The sequence below is a fragment of the Neolamprologus brichardi genome, chromosome 8 (genome assembly GCF_056152115.1).
Source record: "Neolamprologus brichardi isolate AB-2024 chromosome 8, ASM5615211v1, whole genome shotgun sequence".
Taxonomy (NCBI): domain Eukaryota; kingdom Metazoa; phylum Chordata; class Actinopteri; order Cichliformes; family Cichlidae; genus Neolamprologus; species Neolamprologus brichardi.
In genome coordinates, this window is record NC_142111.1 from 10804174 (window position 1) to 10824834 (window position 20661).

Below are 20661 nucleotides of genomic sequence, written 5' to 3' on the forward strand. Positions count from 1 at the left end.
AAGTTCTCAGCTTTTCCGGTATCCAGGAGAGCTTCAGATGAGAACTGTTGGTGTTTCAGCTGAAATATTACTGGTAACAGAAAACGAGAGGGGTCAGAGGAGTGTGATGGGCCAGGTGGGACTCCCCCGCAGTCTACCTGGCGTCGTCGTTTCCCAGATGTAGCGGGCACTGGGGACGACGGTGTCGAGCTGATCCACAGTAGGCGCAGAGACCCTCACGCCAGCGTCTCTCTCTCTCTCCTCTTTAGACAGTCTACCCAGCTGCATGGGCTCCTCGCTGGACATACTGCTTGGGCTAGCAGCTGCTCCTTCTGAGGGGGAGGAGACTGCGAAGACGTGGCCCTCTGAGGCTGGAAGGGTTTGAAAGCCCGAGGGGTGTGGCGAGGCCGCGACATCACTCGTTAGTAGATCTTCAGGGCGAGGTCCACGGCCTCATCCAGAGTTTTGGGGGCCTCACGACCAGTCATCTCATCTCGGATGTAATCAGCCAGTCCCTCCAAAAAATGGAGCGTAGAGAAGCATCTCCTCACTTTAGCTTAGTGGCCAGGGTACGGAATTGTGAAGCAAAGTGACAGACGGGTCGATTGCCCTGGCGTAAATGGAGCAGCTGTGACTCCACTTCCACTTCACTGCTCAGGGGAACAAACTTCTTTTTTAATTCTTCTACAAACAGGGCATAGTCATTGCAAGCTGCGGATTTATTGTTGTAGAGAGCCACGGCCCATTCCTGGGCCTGGCCAGACAAGAGAGAGGTTAACATTGCAACTTTTGCACGGGCGGTGGCGTATTTAGTGGGCTGACATTCAAACAGCATGTCTAAAGTGGCGAGCAAACCATCAGGCCGGCCATCGACTCCATTCCACTTATCTGGTAGTCCAATCCAGGGTTCTGCGCTCACTGGCGTTGGCTGACATTGCAACGAGGTGACGGAAGTGGAAAGTTGGAGGACAGTTTCAGTGAGAGATTCCATTTTTGTGCTCATCCGATCTACCACACCGCGAAGATATATTACTTCGGCTTTCAGCCATTCGAATTCCGCTGGGTCTATGACGGGCTCAGACATCCTGTCACGATCGGGGGAAACGCGCAAATTAAACGCAGTAATTCGGCGTGCCCGTGTGCCGTGCTGGCTAGACCCAAACACGACGAAGGCTAGCGATGGGTTGGAACAGGCACGCAGTTACTCTAGTAACGATCAGTGCACGAAGTGCAGCTTCAGAACTGACGTTACAGACGGAGAGCGAGCGGAGCCGGGATGAGAAAAAGAGTCAAGAGGGAAAACACAGTGGCTGAAGCAGGCGGAGACTGACGTCAGCAAGGATTCGGAGCTCCTGACATGAAGAGAACGATGTCTGAGTGGCGAACAAGTGGGTGGTGTCTCTCTTTTAAACCCGACCCCGTGATCAGCTGATCACTTCCTGACAAAGTCAGTCTTTGAGCTCTTAATAAAATCCAGTACTGTGGCATTTCTCAGACTTAAGTAACCATGGAACAGAGAATATATTCCCAAACATACTTTGACTTGAAGAATGGTGGCGTGCAAAACAAATTAATTGAGGTTAGAAATGAGACAGCAGAAACCATTGCACAATGCCTCACTGGTACCTCACTGGTCATTTTTCTTATACAAATGAGGCAATATTTCTGTAACATTATTTAATTCTAGAGGTGTTTAAATTATTTTTTTTCACTTGTTGACTTGTTGACAGAGAAGGCATTATTTAAATAAAAATTTTCTTTAAGAAAACAGTATTATTAAAATTCTTCATGACTGGGCCAAGTGTCCTCTTTTTTGGAAATCAAAATATGGTCACCCTAAAATATGTGCAGATGTAAAATGACATGGGTATGATCTCTTTTCTGTTGACTGTATTTGTGCCATGTATGTTTAGTGTGCCGATCCCATCCCTGGCTCTTAAAGAGTAATTTCTGTATTTCTAAATACTAAATACAGTCTGCAACACTTATTCCTAGTCCCAACTCTGGATAGTCACGTTTACGCAACAGTATAATATATATAACATGATTTAGTAACAGCAGTAATGTCCACACAGTTATTCATGGCAGTAGTCATTATAGCTATTTCAGCAGAGATAAAATGTCTTTTAAAATTGAATTATCTACTTATGTCCTGTAGATAAAGTCAAATAAATGAAAATCTGTCATTTAATAACCTGAGTGAATTTAACCTGTGGCCCACTGAATGAGTTAAATATTGCTTAAAAACAAACAAACAAGCAGACACATACCTAAGTAGATGGTAGTTACTCATTCACTACATGTGAAGACAAAAAACATGACATCGAAGAAAATCCACGCTTACAAATTGACTTCAGAAGCATTCAGGAACACTTTGACTTAAAGAACATTGAAGTAGAAGACCTTTTGATTTGGCAGGACTCTTCACATGCTTTTCTTGCAAGAAGTATCTCAGTCAGGGAGGCGACCAAGAACCTGACGTTGACTTTAATGGTAGTTCTGTTATCTCTGACATGAGAAATACTGCTGATGACCATTTCAGCAGCACCTTACTCAGTCCCTTTATAGTAGTGATGCTTAGATTCATTCACTGAATTCCAACATTATACTGTCTAGTGTAAAGACAGTATAAATGGTATATTTGCCCGAACTGAATTTGGTAAGAGAGCTTTTGTTCATTTAGCACCCTTGGCTTGGAACAAACTGCAGAACGAATGGAAACGGTTCATTTCATTAAGTGCTTTTAAATCTAAACTACAAATCCTTGAGGTCACATCCATAACATGCAGCTGTTTCAATTATATTGATTGTCATTTTAACAGTTCTTGAAGAACTTCTTCTTCTACTTGCCTACTTTGAGTACATTTCAGAGCCTGTACTTTTTCACTTTTGCTTAGGTTAAAAATTTGCTTCAGTAGTTCAACTTTTAATTGAGTATTTTGTTTTAACCCAGGTATCTGTACTTCTACTTTAATAAAGAAAGTGTGCACTTTTTCCTTGTCTGTTCATTTGACTCTTCCTCTCCTCTGCCTGGGTGAGTGGCTTTCAGTTCAAGTTTCTCTGCGTCTGAGTTCTTGGAGCCTTCTTGTGCCTGCCCTGACTTCTTGGTTGTCTTGTTCAGGATCCCGTCCTGTAAGGGTGGGGGGCATCATTAACGTTCTGCTGATAGTGTTTCGAGAAAATAAAGTCATGAGGTAACCTAATGAGGTAACTTCAGATGTCTGACCTGCCTGTGATCAACAACGTTAAGCAGCACTGAGGTCACAATGCAGCTGATGGTGTTGGCCAACATGAAGATCATCATCCTCTGCCAACGCCACAGCGGGATCTTAGTTTCACTACAACACAAATGGAGAAACTGCAGAGCTAAACAAGACTGGAAGGACAATTAGTGCTTTACAAAAAGGTAGAGTTGTGTGTGGGATTTCCCATGCACCCTTGAATGCACCATAGGTGTGCATGTGTGCAGCTTCATCTCAGAGACAAACAGCAGCTAAACAACTGACAGTGCGTGTGCTCATGAGACCGTATGTTTAAAGATGTACTTCACTTAGTCATGTTTTTGTTTAGCCATGTTTAGCATGTTTGATGACATATGAGCAGTTCTTTGTGCTTCTGTTTAAATGAGGTTATGCATAAGTGGCAGTTCGCTAACATAACAGATTTTATTACTGACTAGCTTCTAGCAGAGAGATTTGTTGTTTCTGTGCTCTGTGTACTGGATGTTAAATAGTGTGAAGTTGCTTTCATTGCATAGCTGTATGCGGTGAGTTAATTCATATTATCTGACTTTAGGTTTACAGAAACAGTCTGAAGTAATATGCCAGCTTATTTTTTTATATACTGTATTTGAATACAGCTCAGCTGTATCTTTATGTGTATGATGTAATTTGAAGTGTAACTGGTTTGCATTATTATGCTTTGTCCACACACACACACACACACACACACACACACACACACACACACACACACACACACACACACACACACAACTCAATTTTAAATATGAAGAACGACAACTTGGACTCTGCCTGTTTTGTTCCACACTCATGTGAACATTAACAAATGTTCTGACCCGACACTCTGAAGCGATTGCTGCCAGCTCAGCTTTCATGGAACCTTCTAAACAAGTGCACTGCAATGAGATTCTAATGTCAGGTTCTCCCCACCTGGACTTGGTGCCTAGTATCTGTCCAACAATGAAATTGGAGATCCCGACCCCAAACATCTGTACGGAGGTGGCCAGGCCGGTGGCAGTTCCCAGAGTCGCCTGAGGTACGACAAGGGGAATAGACGGCCACATGCTGGCCTGGAATGCCACACAGGCAGCAATAAGTTTAACATACTAGGAAATACATTAACTCATAGTAATAATTTACCATTTTAACTCGGACGTCTAAGATTTTATTTATCAAAAATGTATTAAAAAAAAATTCCGCACTCACAGCAGCAAAGGAGTAGGTGACTCCCAGCCATATGGTTGAAACCAGAGGAGGGACAAAAGTGAAAGCCAGGAGTCCAAACACGGGCAGCGTGAAGACGGCGCTCGCCAATGCAAAAACTCCCCGCAGACCCACATAATCCTGAAAGACATGGCAGCGAGAGTATTTTAAGATTCCTCCTGGACCTGATGAAGGTTTATTCCTATTAAAAGGGAGTTTTTCTTCTGTTAAGAGATATATTCTAAAACACTTCTTCAGCAGAGAATCAGAGAGGAGAAACACACAGATTTTCTTGCTAGCAAGGGCAGCCTCCAATTCAATTCAATTCAATTCAATTTTATTTATATAGCGCCAAATCACAACAAAAGTCGCCTCAAGGTGCTTCATAGATACAGAGAAAAACCCAACAATCATATGACCCCCTATGAGCAAGCACTTTGGCGACAGTGGGAAGGAAAAACTCCCTTTTAACAGGAAGAAACCTCCGGCAGAACCAGGCTCAGGGAGGGGCGGCCATCTGCTGCGACCGGTTGGGGAGAGAGAAGGAAGACAGGATAAAAGACATGCTGTGGAAGAGAGACAGAGGTTAATAACAGATATGATTCAATACAGAGAGGTCTGTTAATACATAGTGAGCGAGAAAGGTGACTGGAAAGGAAAAACTCAATGCATCATGGGAATCCCCCGGCAGCCTACATCTATTGCAGCATAACTAAGGGAGGATTCAGGGTCACCTGGTCCAGCCCTAACTATATGCTTTAGCAAAAAGGAAAGTTTTAAGCCTAATCTTACAAGTAGAGATAGTGTCTGTCTCCCGAATCCAAACTGGAAGCTGGTTCCACAGAAGAGGGGCCTGAAAACTGAAGGCTCTCCCTCCCATTCTACTTTTAGATACTCTAGGAACAACAAGTAGGCCTGCAGAGCGAGAGCGAAGTGCTCTAATAGGGTGATATGGTACTACAAGGTCATTAAGATAAGATGGGGCCTGATTATTTACGACCTTGTATGTGAGGAGCAGGATTTTGAATTCAATTCTGGATTTAACAGGAAGCCAATGAAGGGAAGCCAAAATAGGAGAAATATGCTCTCTCTTTCTAGTCCCTGTCAGTACTCTTGCTGCAGCATTTTGGATTAGCTGAAGGCTTTTCAGTGAGTTTTTTGGACATCCTGATAATAATGAATTGCAGTAGTCCAGCCTGGAAGTAATAAATGCATGAACTAGTTTTTCAGCGTCACTCTGAGACAGGATATTTCTAATTTTAGAGATGTTGCGCAGATGGAAGAACGCAGTCTTACATATTTGTTTAATATGTGCGTTGAAGGACATATCCTGGTCAAAAATGACTCCAAGGTTCCTCACAGTGTTACTGGAGGCCAAGGTAATGCCATCCAGAGTAAGAATCTGGTTAGATACCATATTTCTAAGCTTTTCAGCGCCAAGTACAATGACCTCAGTTTTATCTGAGTTAAGAAGCAGAAAGTTAGTGGCCATCCAAGTCTTTATGTCTTTAAGACATTCCTGCAGTTTAACTAATTGGTGTGTGTTATCTGGCTTCATGGACAGATAGAGCTGGGTGTCATCTGCATAGCAGTGAAAATGTATGCTATGTCTTCTAATGATGCTGCCTAAGGGAAGCATGTATAATGTAAACAGGATTGGTCCTAGCACTGAACCCTGTGGAACTCCATAATTAACCTCAGTGTGTGAAGAGGACTCTCCATTTACATGCACAAATTGGAGTCTATTAGATAGATATGATACAAACCACTGCAGTGCAATACCTGTAATACCTACAGCATGTTCTAATCGCTCTAATAGGATATTATGGTCAACAGTATCGAATGCTGCACTAAGGTCAAGAAGGACAAGCACAGAGATGAGACCACTGTCAGAGGCCATAAGAAGATCATTTGTAACCTTCACTAAAGCAGTTTCTGTGCTGTGATGAACTCTGAAACCTGACTGAAACTCTTCAAATAAACCATTCCTCTGCAGATGATCTGTTAGCTGTTTGACAACTACTCTTTCAAGGATTTTTGATATGAAAGGAAGGTTGGAGATTGGCCTATAATTAGCTAAGACTGCTGGGTCTAGAGATGGCTTTTTGAGTAAAGGTTTAACTGCAGCCACCTTGAAGGCCTGTGGTACATAGCCGATTATTAGAGATAGGTTGATCATATATAAGATCGAAGAATTAATCAATGGCAGGACTTCTTTGAGCAGTTTTGTAGGAATGGGGTCTAAAAGACACGTTGATGGTTTGGAGGAAGTAATTATTGAAGTTAACTCAGAAAGATCGATTGGAGAAAAAGAGTCTAACTTAACATCAATGGTACTAAGAGTAGCTGTAGATAATATTACATCTGTGGGATGATTATTGGTAATTTTTTCTCTAATGATAAAAATTTTATTTGTGAAGAAGTTCATGAAGTCATCACTAGTTAACGTTAAAGGGATGTTTGGCTCAAAAGAGCTCTGACTTTTTGTCAGCCTGGCTACAGTGCTGAAGAGAAACCTGGGGTTGTTCTTATTTTCTTCAATCAGTGATGAGTAGTAAGCTGTTCTGGCTTTGCGGAGGGCTTTCTTATAAAGCAACAAACTATTTCTCCAGGCTAAATGATGATCCTCTAAATTTGTGACACGCCATTTCCTCTCCAGATTACGAGTCATCTGCTTTAGGGTACGTGTTTGAGAATTATACCACGGGGTCAGGTACTTCTGATTAGAGACCTTAGTTTTCACTGGAGCTACAGTATCCAGAGTCGTACGTAGTGAGGAGGTGAAATTATTAACAAGATAATCGACCTCTGTTGGGGTAGCGTTCAGATAGCTGCTCTGCTCTGTGTTGGTACAGGGCATTGACGATGATAACAGTGGCTGGATTATATTCTTAAACTTAGTTACAGTGCTTTCAGAAAGACATCTACTTTGATAAAGTCCACTCTCCACTGCTGCGTAATCAATTATTGTAAATGTAAATGTTATCAAGAAATGATCAGACAGGAGAGGGTTTTCAGGAAACACTGTTAAACGTTCAGTTTCTATGCCATATGTTAAAACAAGATCTAGAGTGTGATTAAAGTGGTGGGTGGGTTCTTTTACATTTTGAGAGAAACCAATTGAGTCTAACAACAGATTAAATGCCATGTTGAGGCTGTCATTTTTAGCATCAACATGGATGTTAAAATCACCCACAATAATTATTTTATCTGAGCTCAGAACTAAATTAGATATAAAGTCTGAGAAATCAGACAGAAACTCTGTGTAAGGCCCAGGTGGACGATAGATGATAACAAGTAAGACTGGTTTCTGAGTTTCACAGCTGGGGTGGACAATGTTAAGCATCAGGCTTTCAAATGAATTAAAAGTCTGTCTTGGTCTTTCATTAATTAATAGACTGGTGTGAAAAATTGCTGCCACACCGCCCCCTCGACCTGTGCTTCGAGATTTCTGGTAGTTAGAATGACTCGGGGGTGTTGATTCATTTAAACTAACATAATCATCCTGCTGCAACCAGGTTTCTGTAAGGCAGAGTAAATCAATTTGTTGATCAATTATTAAGTCATGTACTAACAGAGACTTGGAGGAGAGAGACCTAATATTTAATAATCCACATTTCACTATTTTACTCTTTGGTTCAGATGTGGATACTGTATTGTTCTTTCTTTGTAAATGTTTAAGTTGTTTGTTGCTGGTTTTTAGTTTGTTTTTTGTCTTTTTGGAAGCTGACACAGTCTCTATGGAGATGGGTTTTTGGGGGGGGTAGCAGGAGGAGAGAAGCTGCAGAGAGGCGTGTAACGGTGTGTTCACACCGAACGCGATGGACGCGAACAAAAACGCCCCAAACGCCCCTAATTTGACGCGTGCACATTCGCGCCTCAACGCGTGTCCAAGAAAAATCCATCGCGCGTCAAAATATCATATTTTGACGCGCGTGAACCGGAAATGTGGGAGGGATGTGGGAGGAAGTTGTGCCAGACCGGTATCTTTGCAAGATGGCAGCTGTCGAGTTAGCGCTTGAAGAGAGAGTCTCCCTTCTCTATGTACTGTGGAGAGCAGAGCAGCGGCGTAAAAGACGCCCTCGCCGTACCTGGGTCCATCAGGTCCTCCAGAGGCATGAGCAGTTTGGTGAGTTTCACCATTTGCTCCAGGAGCTGCGCCTGGATGACGGCCGATTCCAGCGACATCACTGTCTTTCACTCGGCCAGTTTGAGGACCTGCTTCCCCGGGTCGGTCCCAGAATCGCCCGCCTAGACACCAATTACAGGCGCTCAATCCCACCTGCAGAGCGCCTGTCCATCTGCCTGAGGTTAGTAAAAGTATTTAATACGGTAGTCCTTTATTGATACCTGTGCTAATACATGCTAAACCATCCATTTATACACTGCTAACATGGATATGCTATGCTAACAGTGAATGCTCGGTGTTTACTGATAGCAAACTGTGGTACGGAGACGACTGTTTATAATATTTCTAGTGATACTCAGAAGGTCTCATCAAGTCCCGATTTAATTCGATTTATGCTGTTATCAGTGTTTGAATGATAGCATGGCTGTGGTGTCATATCAATGTATGTGCTCGGTGTTTGCTGATATCAAACTGTAGCATTAGGACCACTGAGTTAACCTTTGTAGTGATACTCACTCCTTTTTATTTAGACCTGGTTTAATTCTGGGATAGTTGAATATTTGTATATAATCCCCGCAGACTGTTTTAGATTATATCTAATATATATCATGTAATTATCCTTATAATTACAAAATGTTTTATGTAAGATTTATGTTTTGCAATTTGTAATTTTGTAATTTCAATAATGTATTTTGTAACTGCAGTACACATAATACTCATTTTAAACAATTTTGTCCAGGTTCCTTGCCAGCAAACAACTCCTCCAGAGAGGCTGTCCTGGTGAGGGAGAAATTCATGGCTCACTTCTCGGCGGAGGGAGCTGTGTCTTGGCAACCAAAGGAGTAGCCTGTTTGAAGTCCGAGTGACTTCCCCACAACGGCTCTTTTAAGAGCCACCCACAAACCTCTAAAGAGTGTTCCTGTCTTTTTAAATTTTTCTTAATAAATGGAGCTCTACTCCAAAATAAACTAACCTCTTTTTACTCTCTTAAGTAACTTGTCTTCACTATGTTCCTATATACAGTGTGGTGCAAAAGTTTGGGCAACCTTATTAATAGTCATTATTTTCCTGTATGAATCGCTGTTACAATGAAAAATGTCACTTACATATATCATATAGGAGACACACACATTGATATACACTGAATATTTATTTCATTTCTCTTTTTTTGTGTCGCCAATTTATGCACCTGCTTGATTTAAACACTTATTGCACACTTTCTGTAAACTGCATTTCACTTCTCAAATATCACTGTGTCTCCTATATGATATATTTAACTGACTATTTTTATTGTGACAACCAGTGATTTGTACAAGAAAATAATTACTTTTCACAATGTTGCCCAAACTTTTGCATCCCACTGTATTATTATGTTTTGTCATTAGTATAATATGAAATAAATTCTACTTGTGTCAAGTCGGGTGCCAATATTTGCTGTGTAGTAGAACAGAGACATTTTGTCATTATAAATGTTTATTTGAAAAAATATAAATTCATTAACAAAAACATTTATCATAAATATATGAAATTTAACTATTTACAGAGAGACAGGAATAAAAAGGACCCAGCTTGGAGTGGAAGAGCCTCAGGGAGAAGGAGGAGAAAAATAAGAACATTGTTTCTGCCCTGGAGAGCCTGCTGCCTCATCAGAAAACTACTGATCATTAGGGTCCAATGTTTCCAAATTTAACACAGCTGTGCTGTTTTCAAAAACTAATTTATAAATTTGAAATTTCACGAATTCTCGTGTCTGAGGCGGCATGCTCTCCAGAGCAGGAACAAGGCCGAGGAGGAAATGTTCAGTTGGAGACGGGCGTGGCCTCTTTAGGGACTCCAGGATGGCCAGCTCCACCGCCGATGGACCGTCCTGGGACCCGTCCCTCGCCCGCCTTCGAGCTGTCCTCCTCTGTGGGCCTGTAAAACACAGCACAAAACAACACAAAGTAATGAGAAGGCTGCTACTAGATTTTCATTTTCAAAATTGAAAAAACCAGGATATAAACAGATTGGTTGTAGATATTTAGTAAAGGTGATCACAAGGGAATTCAAGCAAGTAAAAAGCTGTCAGTGCTTGATGTTCATACCTGTGGGTGCAGCAGCAGGAGCTGAGGGACCAGGGACTGGAGAGCCAGGAGAAGAGACAGGGGAGGACTCTGCTGCATGATTACTTGACTCTATCAAGACAATATTAAATGTTAACAGGTTGAAGACAATAGTCATAGAGAATATTATATTATTATATACTTATATACTTATTATTATATACAGTGGTCTCTCATTTATTGCAGCACATGAACAGTAGTCACAGTTCTCACAAGTTGATTCTCAAAGTGAAAACCTTTGTCGATTTTAAAACGTAAAAGTATTATGCCGCGCTTTTTCTCCGTCTGCGGCGCCACTTTTGTGCGCCTTTTTTGCTCCCGGTGCAGGTGTGTATTTCCGAATGAGGGTCATAGTTATGAGTGTTTTTGTGCTGTTTTTTTCTATTGGACGTGATGGTTATCAAAACCAAACATGATAAGTTTGGCAAGCGCAGGAGACAGACACGGAGGAGATTTGTCATTTGGGCTGCAGAATGCAATGCGCATTGTTGAAAGCTGTACGGTGCAATAAAAATAATCAACGAAAAGGCGAGGCAGTGACGGATGAACAGCGGGACTACTGTATACTGTTTATTAATAAACAAAATATGTTCCTGTATGACAACACGCATAAATTAACTGCCTACATTAACTCAATGTAAACATACCTTCTGACTGACACTCCCCTGCTGCCTCTCCGGGCTGTCCCTGGTCGTCGGGGGAGAAGTCCTCCACGGTCCGCACCATATTACCGCTTGTCTCCCGCGGGGTGAGGAAGGGGTCCAGAAACCCCATGACCGCGAAGAACTTCCATTTTCTCCCCGATCCTGCTGCAGACCCACTCCTCTTCTCCTTCTCTGCCTTCTTCTCCTTATTGTAAGTGTCCCTGAGGCTCTTCCACTTTCTCCTGCAGATGTCCTCTGAATAAACGCATTATCTTGTTAGCGGAAAGGTATTTGTACATCAGTGGGAAAATAGCGGGACAGTAGGCGGGCTTGCTAGCTTTTGCGCGGGTTCATCGGGTCAGTCTGAAAATTAAAAAGAAGGAATGAACTTACCAGGTTGCCCGATCTCCTCACTTATGTGTCTCCAAGCTAGGTCCTTTTTATTCCTGTCTCGGTAAAAGTAGTAGCTAGCATCGTATAGCTCCGGGTGATTAGCCACGGCACTGATAAGCTTTTCCTCCATACTGAATGAAGAATGAAGGGCTTTGGCTGGATCTGCCCCTTAGACCTAGGTCAGAGCCACGTCACCAGGCTCCTGATTGGTTGTCGCGGCGCGATTTGACGCTGGAGTTCAGATTTTTCCAACTCGAGCGGTAGACGCGAAACGCGCGTATGCACAAAATGCAACACAAAAACTCACGCGCGTGGTTTTATTCGCGAGTCAAACGCGCCAGACGCGCTACACTGACGCGCGTTTCACGCGTTTTGGCGTTTTCGCGACGCAAATCTGCTTCCGAATTTTCGCGGGACCCACAATCGCGCGTCATCGCGCTTTTCCATTGACTTTACATGTAAACCTGACGCTCTATTCGCGTCCATCGCGTTCGGTGTGAACACACCGTAAGACTGCAACTCTGCTTCCTGGTCCCAACTCTGGATAGTCATATTTTGAGGGGTTTAATAAATTTGTCCATATTTCTAGAAATGAGAGCTGCTCCATCCAAAGTGGGATGGATGCCATCTCTCCTAACAAGACCAGGTTTCCTCCAGAAGGTTTGCCAATTATCTATGAAGCCCACATCATTTCTGGGACACCACTCAGACAGCCAGCAATTTAAGGAGAACATGCGGCTAAACATGTCACTCCTGGTCTGATTGGGGAGGGGACCAGAGAAAACTACAGAGTCCGACATTGTTTTGGCAAAGTTGCACACCGATTCAATATTGATTTTAGTGACCTCCGATTGGCGTAACCGGGTGTCATTACTGCCGACGTGAATTATGATTTTACTAAATTTACGTTTACCCTTAGCCAGCAGTTTTAAATTTCCTTCAATGTCGCCTGCTCTGGCCCCTGGAAGACAATTGACTATGGTTGCCGGTGTCTCTAGCTTCACATGTCTGAGAACAGAATCACCAATTACCAGAGTTTGACCCCCAGCGGGTGTGTCACCGAGTGGGGAAAAACGGTTAGACAAATGAACGGGTTGGTGGTGTACCTGGGGCTTCTGTTTAGGACTATGCTTCCTCCTCACCGTTACCCAGCCGCCCTCTTTCCGCAGCTGCTTGGGATCTGCCGGGGAACAGCTAGCAGGGCCTACGCTATCGTCGGCTGCACCAGCTACATGGGCCTGGCTAGCTAAGGGTGAGGTGTGAAGCCGAGTCTCCAGTTCAGTAATCCTGGCCTCCAGAGCTGCAAATATGCTACATTTATTACAGATATCATTACTGCTAAAGGAGGCCGAGGAGTAACTAAACATCTGACACAATGAGCAAGAAAGTGCAGGAGGGACAGGTGAAGTAGCCATGGTGCTAACGAGTCGGCTACGAGCTAAGCTAGCGAAACAGTACAGAGACAGTGAGTGAATACTTTGGCTATAAATTAGGTAGTGAGTACACAGAAAGTGTGCTTCGGATGAAGCACGTGAAGATTATACTATGAAAAAAGAATGTATTTAAAAGTTGTTAATTAAACTGCTAAGCAAATAAGCTACTCAGAACACCACTGTGTTTGAGCAGGAACAGGAAGTGATACTATACCACAGAGTGAGCGAACACCAAGTGACTCACACAAGAGAGAGGCTCCAAGATTCGCACTGAGGACTGCCCTGGTCTTTATTTATACTTCAGTGAGCGTTTGTTCCTTACATTGGAATGTGGAGGTGTATATGTGTGTGTGTGTGTGTGTGTGTGTGTCAGAGTGTGACCCCATAAACGACTTCCCCTAACTTGCTGGTCTGGAAAATCCAACAGTTCATCTATATGTAAAAAAGGCACTTAGACTAAAACTGACATAGCTATGTTAATCCTACCGTAAAATAATAAGACAAGGTACGACCTTTCCCATGCTCCTAGCATGTGGGGGTGAATGCCAGAACACCCAAGAATGTACACAACGTTGTTACAGACCTCCTAGGATGAGACATTCTTTCAATATGCCACCAACTATATACTTCTAAACACAAATGATTACATGCAGTATTCTACCATATGCAAACTTATATCATTAAAGATTATACTGACTACTAAGTACAATTTTCTATTGACATTCCCTCCTGTTGTCAGTATAACTTTTAAGTAAGATATCAGTATGTAACATCTTGTTGTACATTTTCTGTCACATCGTCATTAATCACACCAAGTCTTCATGTTCCAACAGGTCGGAGTCATTATCATCATTTGTCACGGCTATGTATGCAGCAACAGTGGAAAATATTACGCGGTTAATCATGAGTTTTAGACATGGCAGTATACATATTACAAAAACACAAAATAAAAGTAAAAATATCCCAATTCTGATGAGTAGTCCTTTTAGCACCTGTAACCAGGAGCCAGTGTAAAGCCAAGAAAACCAGTCACTTGTATCACTTACATAATCCTGATTTTGGGCCTGCTGGATCTGTCTCAAAGCATTCAGGGCGTCAGTCATGTTTGATGAATGTACATCGTCTCTATGTAAGTGCAGCAGGTGTTGTTGAAGAGGATGGATGTGGTCTTGTGTCATGTCTCTTAGGTGAGAGTTGTCGTGTGTCCATCTTTTCTGTCTGCCTCGTGGTTCAACGGTTTTCGGCATCAGCTGGGGTCCTGTAAAGGTGAGCGTCGTAGTCAAGGTAACCAGGAGGGTCCACCTTCCCATGGCTACGTACAGGTCCGTCACACCCTACTACTTGGTTACTCTAGAGTTGGCCAATGGCTGGAGGTTGAAGTGCGAGCAATTCCCTACGGGCGCCCAATCAGCACTTCCCCCTCACCACTGAAGCAACCAAGTGAGGGTGAAACTTTCCCTTACTAGTTGATTTCTGTGGAGGAAGTGGAATTCTCTGGGACCTCAACCTTTTTGCAGTGGCTCTGATGTATCCAGGAGGGTCTCTCTGCTATTTTGCAGGCAGTTGGAGTGGTCAGAAGCACTTGAAATGGCCTCTATCAACCCCCATCACCTCACTTCAGGCCTTCGTCCTGCGATGGGAATACTTATGGCTCTTCTACTGTCCATCCTCTGCAGAAAAACCCCTCTGTGGAAAGGGTGCTGGGTCCAGTTATCTTACTGCTGTTATGATCCCAGCAGTCTTCAGAGTGTCATCGTATGCACAGTACAGTGACACAGCATTAGGTGATGTTCATAGGAAACTGCTGTCATCACCACCATAGCTTCTGGTTCCTGTGCCTTTCACAGAATCATGATGCCATCCTTGGACTCCCTCTGTGCTGTCGATGGAGCTTGGCACGCTCCCCTCATCCTTCAGGTGCCCGTCTGTTGTCCACAATCTCCTCTGTTGGCCTCTGGAAATCCCCCTTGGCACAGCTCTCATTCCAGCGCAGTTTCGTGGTCCTTGCTGTGGCTCCAAAGTCTGATCTCATAATGGGCCCCAACCAGCTCGACATTTGACCTCAACCACTGCCTGGGCTGTCAGCTATGCCTGGAATGGTTCTTGCTTCTCACTGGGCCTGTGAAGATTTCTCATGAGATTCCTTTCAGCAATATTGTGACTGCTGCATCTGTATTTCCTTGCTAGGAGGAAAAACTTCTATTTGGAGAGCATGTCAACAATCATCAAACCACATTTTTAACCCACATCAGATTTGTGGGTTGTGCTGCTGAATAAGGTTGGAGGTGTAATTTTCTCTCCCTGCCACTAGGAGGCGAGTATGCCTTGAGATGACTTTCTGTCAGTCAACATTTCCTGTTGTGGAAGCCACCAAATTAGCTGAAAGATCCCGGTAAGAAAAGCTAAAATAAAAGTTAAATTCACAATTTATCTTCACATACTAGTAGTTAATAGATGGCTATTTATTAGGATCTGAAATCTGTGAAATTTTGGCCGTGGGGAGCTGCGTCAGCCGGACGAGCTATCTCACCACGAGCTCCGGTAAGGGATGCTACATGAATGTTAGCACCATAGATATATATTTTCTGCTTTAAAAAACAAAACCAGTCGGAGTTGTGATATTTATGTTTAAAGTACTGTAACATCACTGATGTGCAGATGTTTAATTTTAAGTGCTAAAGAATATATTAAAATGTGCCCAGCTAACCGCTAGTATTAAGCTACGGCTTAGCAATTTCTGTGTATTTCTGTGTATTCTAACATTACTGTGATTCATCGGAGTTTGTTAGCTTTCCAAAACGTTGGAGAAGCAGTAATATCGTCATGTAGTGCTTAAATGCACCCTTTCAGTTTTGTTGACTTAGAGGTTAATTAATTTGGTAAAGATGCAAAAAGTTCATAAAATGTGATTATAAAATGTGAGGGATCTCCTTAATCTGTTGAAGTACTAATGTTTTAAGAAGTTGATATATTTTTCTGAGAAATAATTCATGTTGAAATATCTTAAAAAGAAGAACAGTTAAAAGCAAGCTGTTAAAAGGATAAATATGGGAGAGTGAATCTTACAAGTTTATTTATTCTTAAAAGGGTAAATATAAGGTATATTTTCTGTTGCGCTAAAACCTTGTGTGATGTAACTCAAGTTATTTCATGATGGTTGAGACATTGTATAACTAAAATAATTTGTTATACTTGAGCAATACTTGACTGAAAGATGAGTGATGGAAAAAGCATAGATAAAATAGTAATGTATGCACTCTGAACTGTGTGCATAGATTGGTTTTTGACCAGGACTGGATCATTTGAGATCTGAACCCTGTGGGTTCAGTGGTGAGCCAATCCCAAGAGAGTGACTGTAGACAGACCAGAGTACGGTGTGGCCAGCCGTGGGATCCATCTTCAGCGAACCTCAGGACTATAACTACATTCATTGACACAGATAAGACTAACACATTAAAAATCTACCCGGGTAGTGTTAGAACCAGTGGACAGAAACACACACACACACACACACAAGGAACTCTAATTTCTCTTCCCAAAGAGAAGTGGACTGAGCAACAGGAACGGAAGCTCTTTAATTGAAACTCTTTGGAGAATTTCCTTAAAGAGGATGTTTGGTTTTGATTTTATTTTTGAGCCCTTTAATTTGCGTTTGTGCACTGTAGGAAGCCGGCTTTAGACAGGCAGGGTTTGTAAACTTTACAACTTTCAATACAGTTTCTATTCAAATCACATCTTATCTATCATTGTGTGGTTCCTTCTCTGCTGATCCTTTCAAGGCTCCATAGTCTTACCTAGAACTTTCTGATACTAGTCCAAAATTGTCGAGACAATAATTTAATGCGTATCTCATATTATTTAATTGTAATACCTGTTACACTAAGTCTAATTCAGTTCCTTTCGGCGAACCCAACCTATTTTAATTTGTTACGAAGTAATTGCAGCTACTTCTAAAACCCAAGTCCAATTCAGTTCCTTTCGGCGAACCCAACCTATTTTTTCTTGTTACGAAGTAATTACGGCTACTTCTAAAACCTAAGTCTAATTCAGTTCCTTTCGGCGAACCCAACCTATTTTATCGTGTTACTTTAAACCTTTGCGGCCGTTTTATATACCAAAATAGTGTTTTCTCACCCTCGGACGTCTCACTGGTGGTTCGGATCATCAGACTGAATCCCACCGCCGTGGACCAGGCTACCGGCCCAGACCCGAATTAACGTCCTGGGGCTCTCTCCTCGTCTAACAGGGCTGTCGACAGACTTCGGTGCTGGCTTCCCACGGCGTCAGGAATCAGTGCTGGATCTTGGAACAGAGTCACAGATAACAGTTCTGATGTTTTCTTCTCCGGCTCGGAGGACCAAATAATGTTAAGAGATATATTCTAAAACACTTCTTCAGCAGAGAATCAGAGAGGAGAAACACACTTGCTAGCAAGGGCAGCCTCACACACAAGAGAGAGGCTCCAAGAGTCGCACTGAGGACTGCCCTGGTCTTTATTTATACTTCAGTGAGCATTTGTTCCTTACATTGGAATGTGGAGGTGTATATGTATGTGTGTGTGTGTGTGTGTGTGTGTGTGTCAGAGTGTGACCCCATAAACGACTTCCCCTAACCTGCTGGTCTGGAAAATCCAACAGTTCATCTATATGTAAAAAAGGCACTTAGACTAAAACTGACATAGCTATGTTAATCCTACCGTAAAATAATAAGACAAGGTACGACCTTTCCCATGCTCCTAGCATGTGGGGGTGAATGCCAGAACACCCAAGAATGTACACAACGTTGTTACAGACCTCCTAGGATGAGACATTCTTTCAATATGCCACCAACTATACACTTCTAAACACAAATGATTACATGCAGTATTCTACCATATGCAAACTTATATCATTAAAGATTATACTGACTACAAAGTACAATTTTCTATTGACATCTTTCCACTGTCACAAAGTCCTTGCTCATGGGGGGTCGTAGCTTACCATGTAAAGCACCCTACAGGGACGGTTGTTTTGATCTGGTGCAGTATGAATAAAATTGAATTGAAGACAGGAATAAGATTTGGGTTGAAATGAAAAATACATACAATGAGAATGCCCACGATGGCTGAGAGGACCACTAAGCTGTCATAGACTGCTCCCACAATATAAGCTGCCTCCTTCTGGCTGTAGTAGCTGTACTTATTACTCCTGGATGAACTTGCTGGGATATGAAAAAAAGAAAAAAGAAGACAGATGTAAATGTTTGTGACACTAGTATCACTTGCACTTGCAATACGTGCTGCTTTATTTAGAGGAATGCAGGTTTAAGTTTCACGGATTACTCTGAAAGCAGTTCTGCATGTACAAGCCTGTATGCTCACACTTTATGTTGAGAACTCTACCTTGCATCAGCAATGAAGGGGAAGATGCCGTTGTAGAAGAACATGATGGTGAGAACCAGCAGCCAGTATCTTACTGACAGGAGCTTCACATCCTGAATCCTCTACACATAAAAACACACAACAATAAATGATGCTCCCCACACAGATCACTAGTGTGTCCATAATACTGAAAAATTAAGGTTTTAATCTTCAGTGTTATGTATGCATGTTGTTTTTAATAAAGGATATTGATTGTACCACTTTGCAAGACTCTTCTTGGATGGCTCCATCGAGACCCAGCTGTCTCACTCCAATCTCGTCCAAGGTGCTGACAATGACAGAAGAAGCGAAGCCCAGCACACACAACAGTGCGCCTAAGAAACAATAACATGAGAAACCCAGGTCACATGGCACCACACCATAATCCTTGAGATTTCTACACACTTGTCACTTACCACCCCAGAGTGTCCACTGCATGCCATATTTTTCTTCAAACGTCTGCGTGAGGAAGAAGTTCAACACCGAGCCCAGCCGCGAGAAGGCCACGGTCAGGCTGAAAGCCAAAGCCAACTCCTTCCCTTTGAACCAGAAGGTTGTGATGCGTTTCTGAACAACTAATGAAGAAGGAGAAAGGTAACTGAGCGGTTAAGAAATGCTCCTCAAAGGCGATGCTGCAGAGAATATTTGTTCATATACATGAGGAGAACTTACTAGTCAGAGATCCATTGCCTGATCCAAACAGCAGACGGCCGGTGAGCATTAGCGGCAGCAAGTAGGGAGATCCCTTGAAGTGGGAGCCGAGAGCAAACAGCGATGAGCCCAAAACACAGAGAAAAGAGAAGAGAAACACACCGACTGCAAAGAGGAGCAAAAGAAATGGTTGTACCATCACTTTACTGTCAGTAGATTAAAAATAACTGCAGACCATGCAGAGAGAAAACATAAAACAAAACTTACAGCGATTTCCTAATTTGTCAATGAGGAATCCAGCCAGGATCACCACTATTGCATTCCTGTTGATAACAGAAAGAAGCTTCTCATTGATAAGCCACTTTTCTGCATTTTCACAGTGAAATCAATGCATTAACGTGCTTACGTCCAAGCATAGATGGCATAGAGAAGATTGTACTGCTGAGGGGTCATCCCCAGTCCCTCCACACAGTCCACTGTCCCGTTGATCACCGTCGCATTGGGACACGTCAGGTTCTGTCAAAAAACAACAGTCAAACATTAAAAACAACATCAGTCTTTCCCTGCTGATAATCAAGTCGTGCAATATTGATGCGATCTGTAAGCTGCGCTGCCTCTTGCTCACCCCTTGGAACTGATCCTGTAACACACTGGGAATGTCGAAGCAAAAGTAGGACCCAAAGGTCAGCAGACAGTTAAAGAAGAGCACCACAAAGCGATAGTATGCTGCAAGACAGTGACGCACAATAAAGAAAGGGCAACATCAGGTGATTTAAAAATGCAGCAGCCTCAGATCAATATAACAAATACTTTATTATGTCTGAGGATATTTTTGGTTTTTAACAAAGTGCTACTGTGCGACCTGGCACTGTTTTTTTTTTTTTAAAGGAGGAAAAAATATATGTAATTCTCCTTGTTCTGTACAGGTAAGCTTATGAATTACGAAAAACAGAGTGGAGAATTATGTGTGCTAATTACGCACAGAGCGAACTGAGTTTCGTGTTCAGCCAACTTCTCCTACAGTCACGAGCTCTTTTTGTGACACTGGAAGTATAAAATGCTGAGTTGGTCACTAAGAGGCATTTTTATGGAAGTGTGTTCAGGGTTACAAGCAGAGGTCTGGTTTGTATCAGTAATCTGTGCTGACTTGCTGTGTTTTTAATAAATAAATTGGTAGTGACATGTACCTTCCTCCGCCGGCTGCGCCATCGTGTTAGCTGTAAAACAAAGCGTCAAAAACCATATCCTTCGCTGTTGTTTACATGAACGTAGAGACTGCCACGCTTCTTCAGCAGCTGACGTCGAGAAACCGCAGATCTTAAAACCACATGGATGGAGCTGCTGCCGTAAATATGAACACGTAATGACTTACGGCACGTTTACGAAGCAGCGGAGACCGGAAGTACCCCGCTTTTTTTTTCTTTTTGGAAGCTTTATTGACAAGTAAACGTTTACATCCAAAAATAGGTGGAACATTTTCAGCAAAA

At 42.6% G+C, this 20661-nt stretch overlaps 1 protein-coding gene and 1 long non-coding RNA gene across 2 annotated transcripts; both read right to left on the bottom strand.

Moving 5' to 3' along the window:
- Window positions 1-342: 342 nt before the first annotated feature.
- LOC102780244 (lysosomal dipeptide transporter MFSD1) lies at window positions 343-20510 on the bottom strand. The gene is made up of 13 exons (XM_087845413.1): window positions 20362-20510; window positions 19800-19900; window positions 19581-19690; window positions 19442-19497; window positions 19196-19339; window positions 18940-19098; window positions 18743-18858; window positions 18506-18606; window positions 18209-18320; window positions 4428-4565; window positions 4152-4291; window positions 3206-3317; window positions 343-3109 (listed from the first exon to the last, which is right to left on the bottom strand). Exons 1-13 carry the CDS (start codon window positions 20381-20383, stop codon window positions 2945-2947), a joined length of 1476 nt encoding a protein of 491 aa, XP_087701539.1. The 5' UTR covers window positions 20384-20510; the 3' UTR covers window positions 343-2944.
- LOC148101743 (uncharacterized) lies at window positions 10009-11086 on the bottom strand. The gene is made up of 2 exons (XR_015719421.1): window positions 10638-11086; window positions 10009-10467 (listed from the first exon to the last, which is right to left on the bottom strand). It is a non-coding gene; the product is annotated as an uncharacterized LOC148101743 (long non-coding RNA).
- Window positions 20511-20661: the final 151 nt, after the last annotated feature.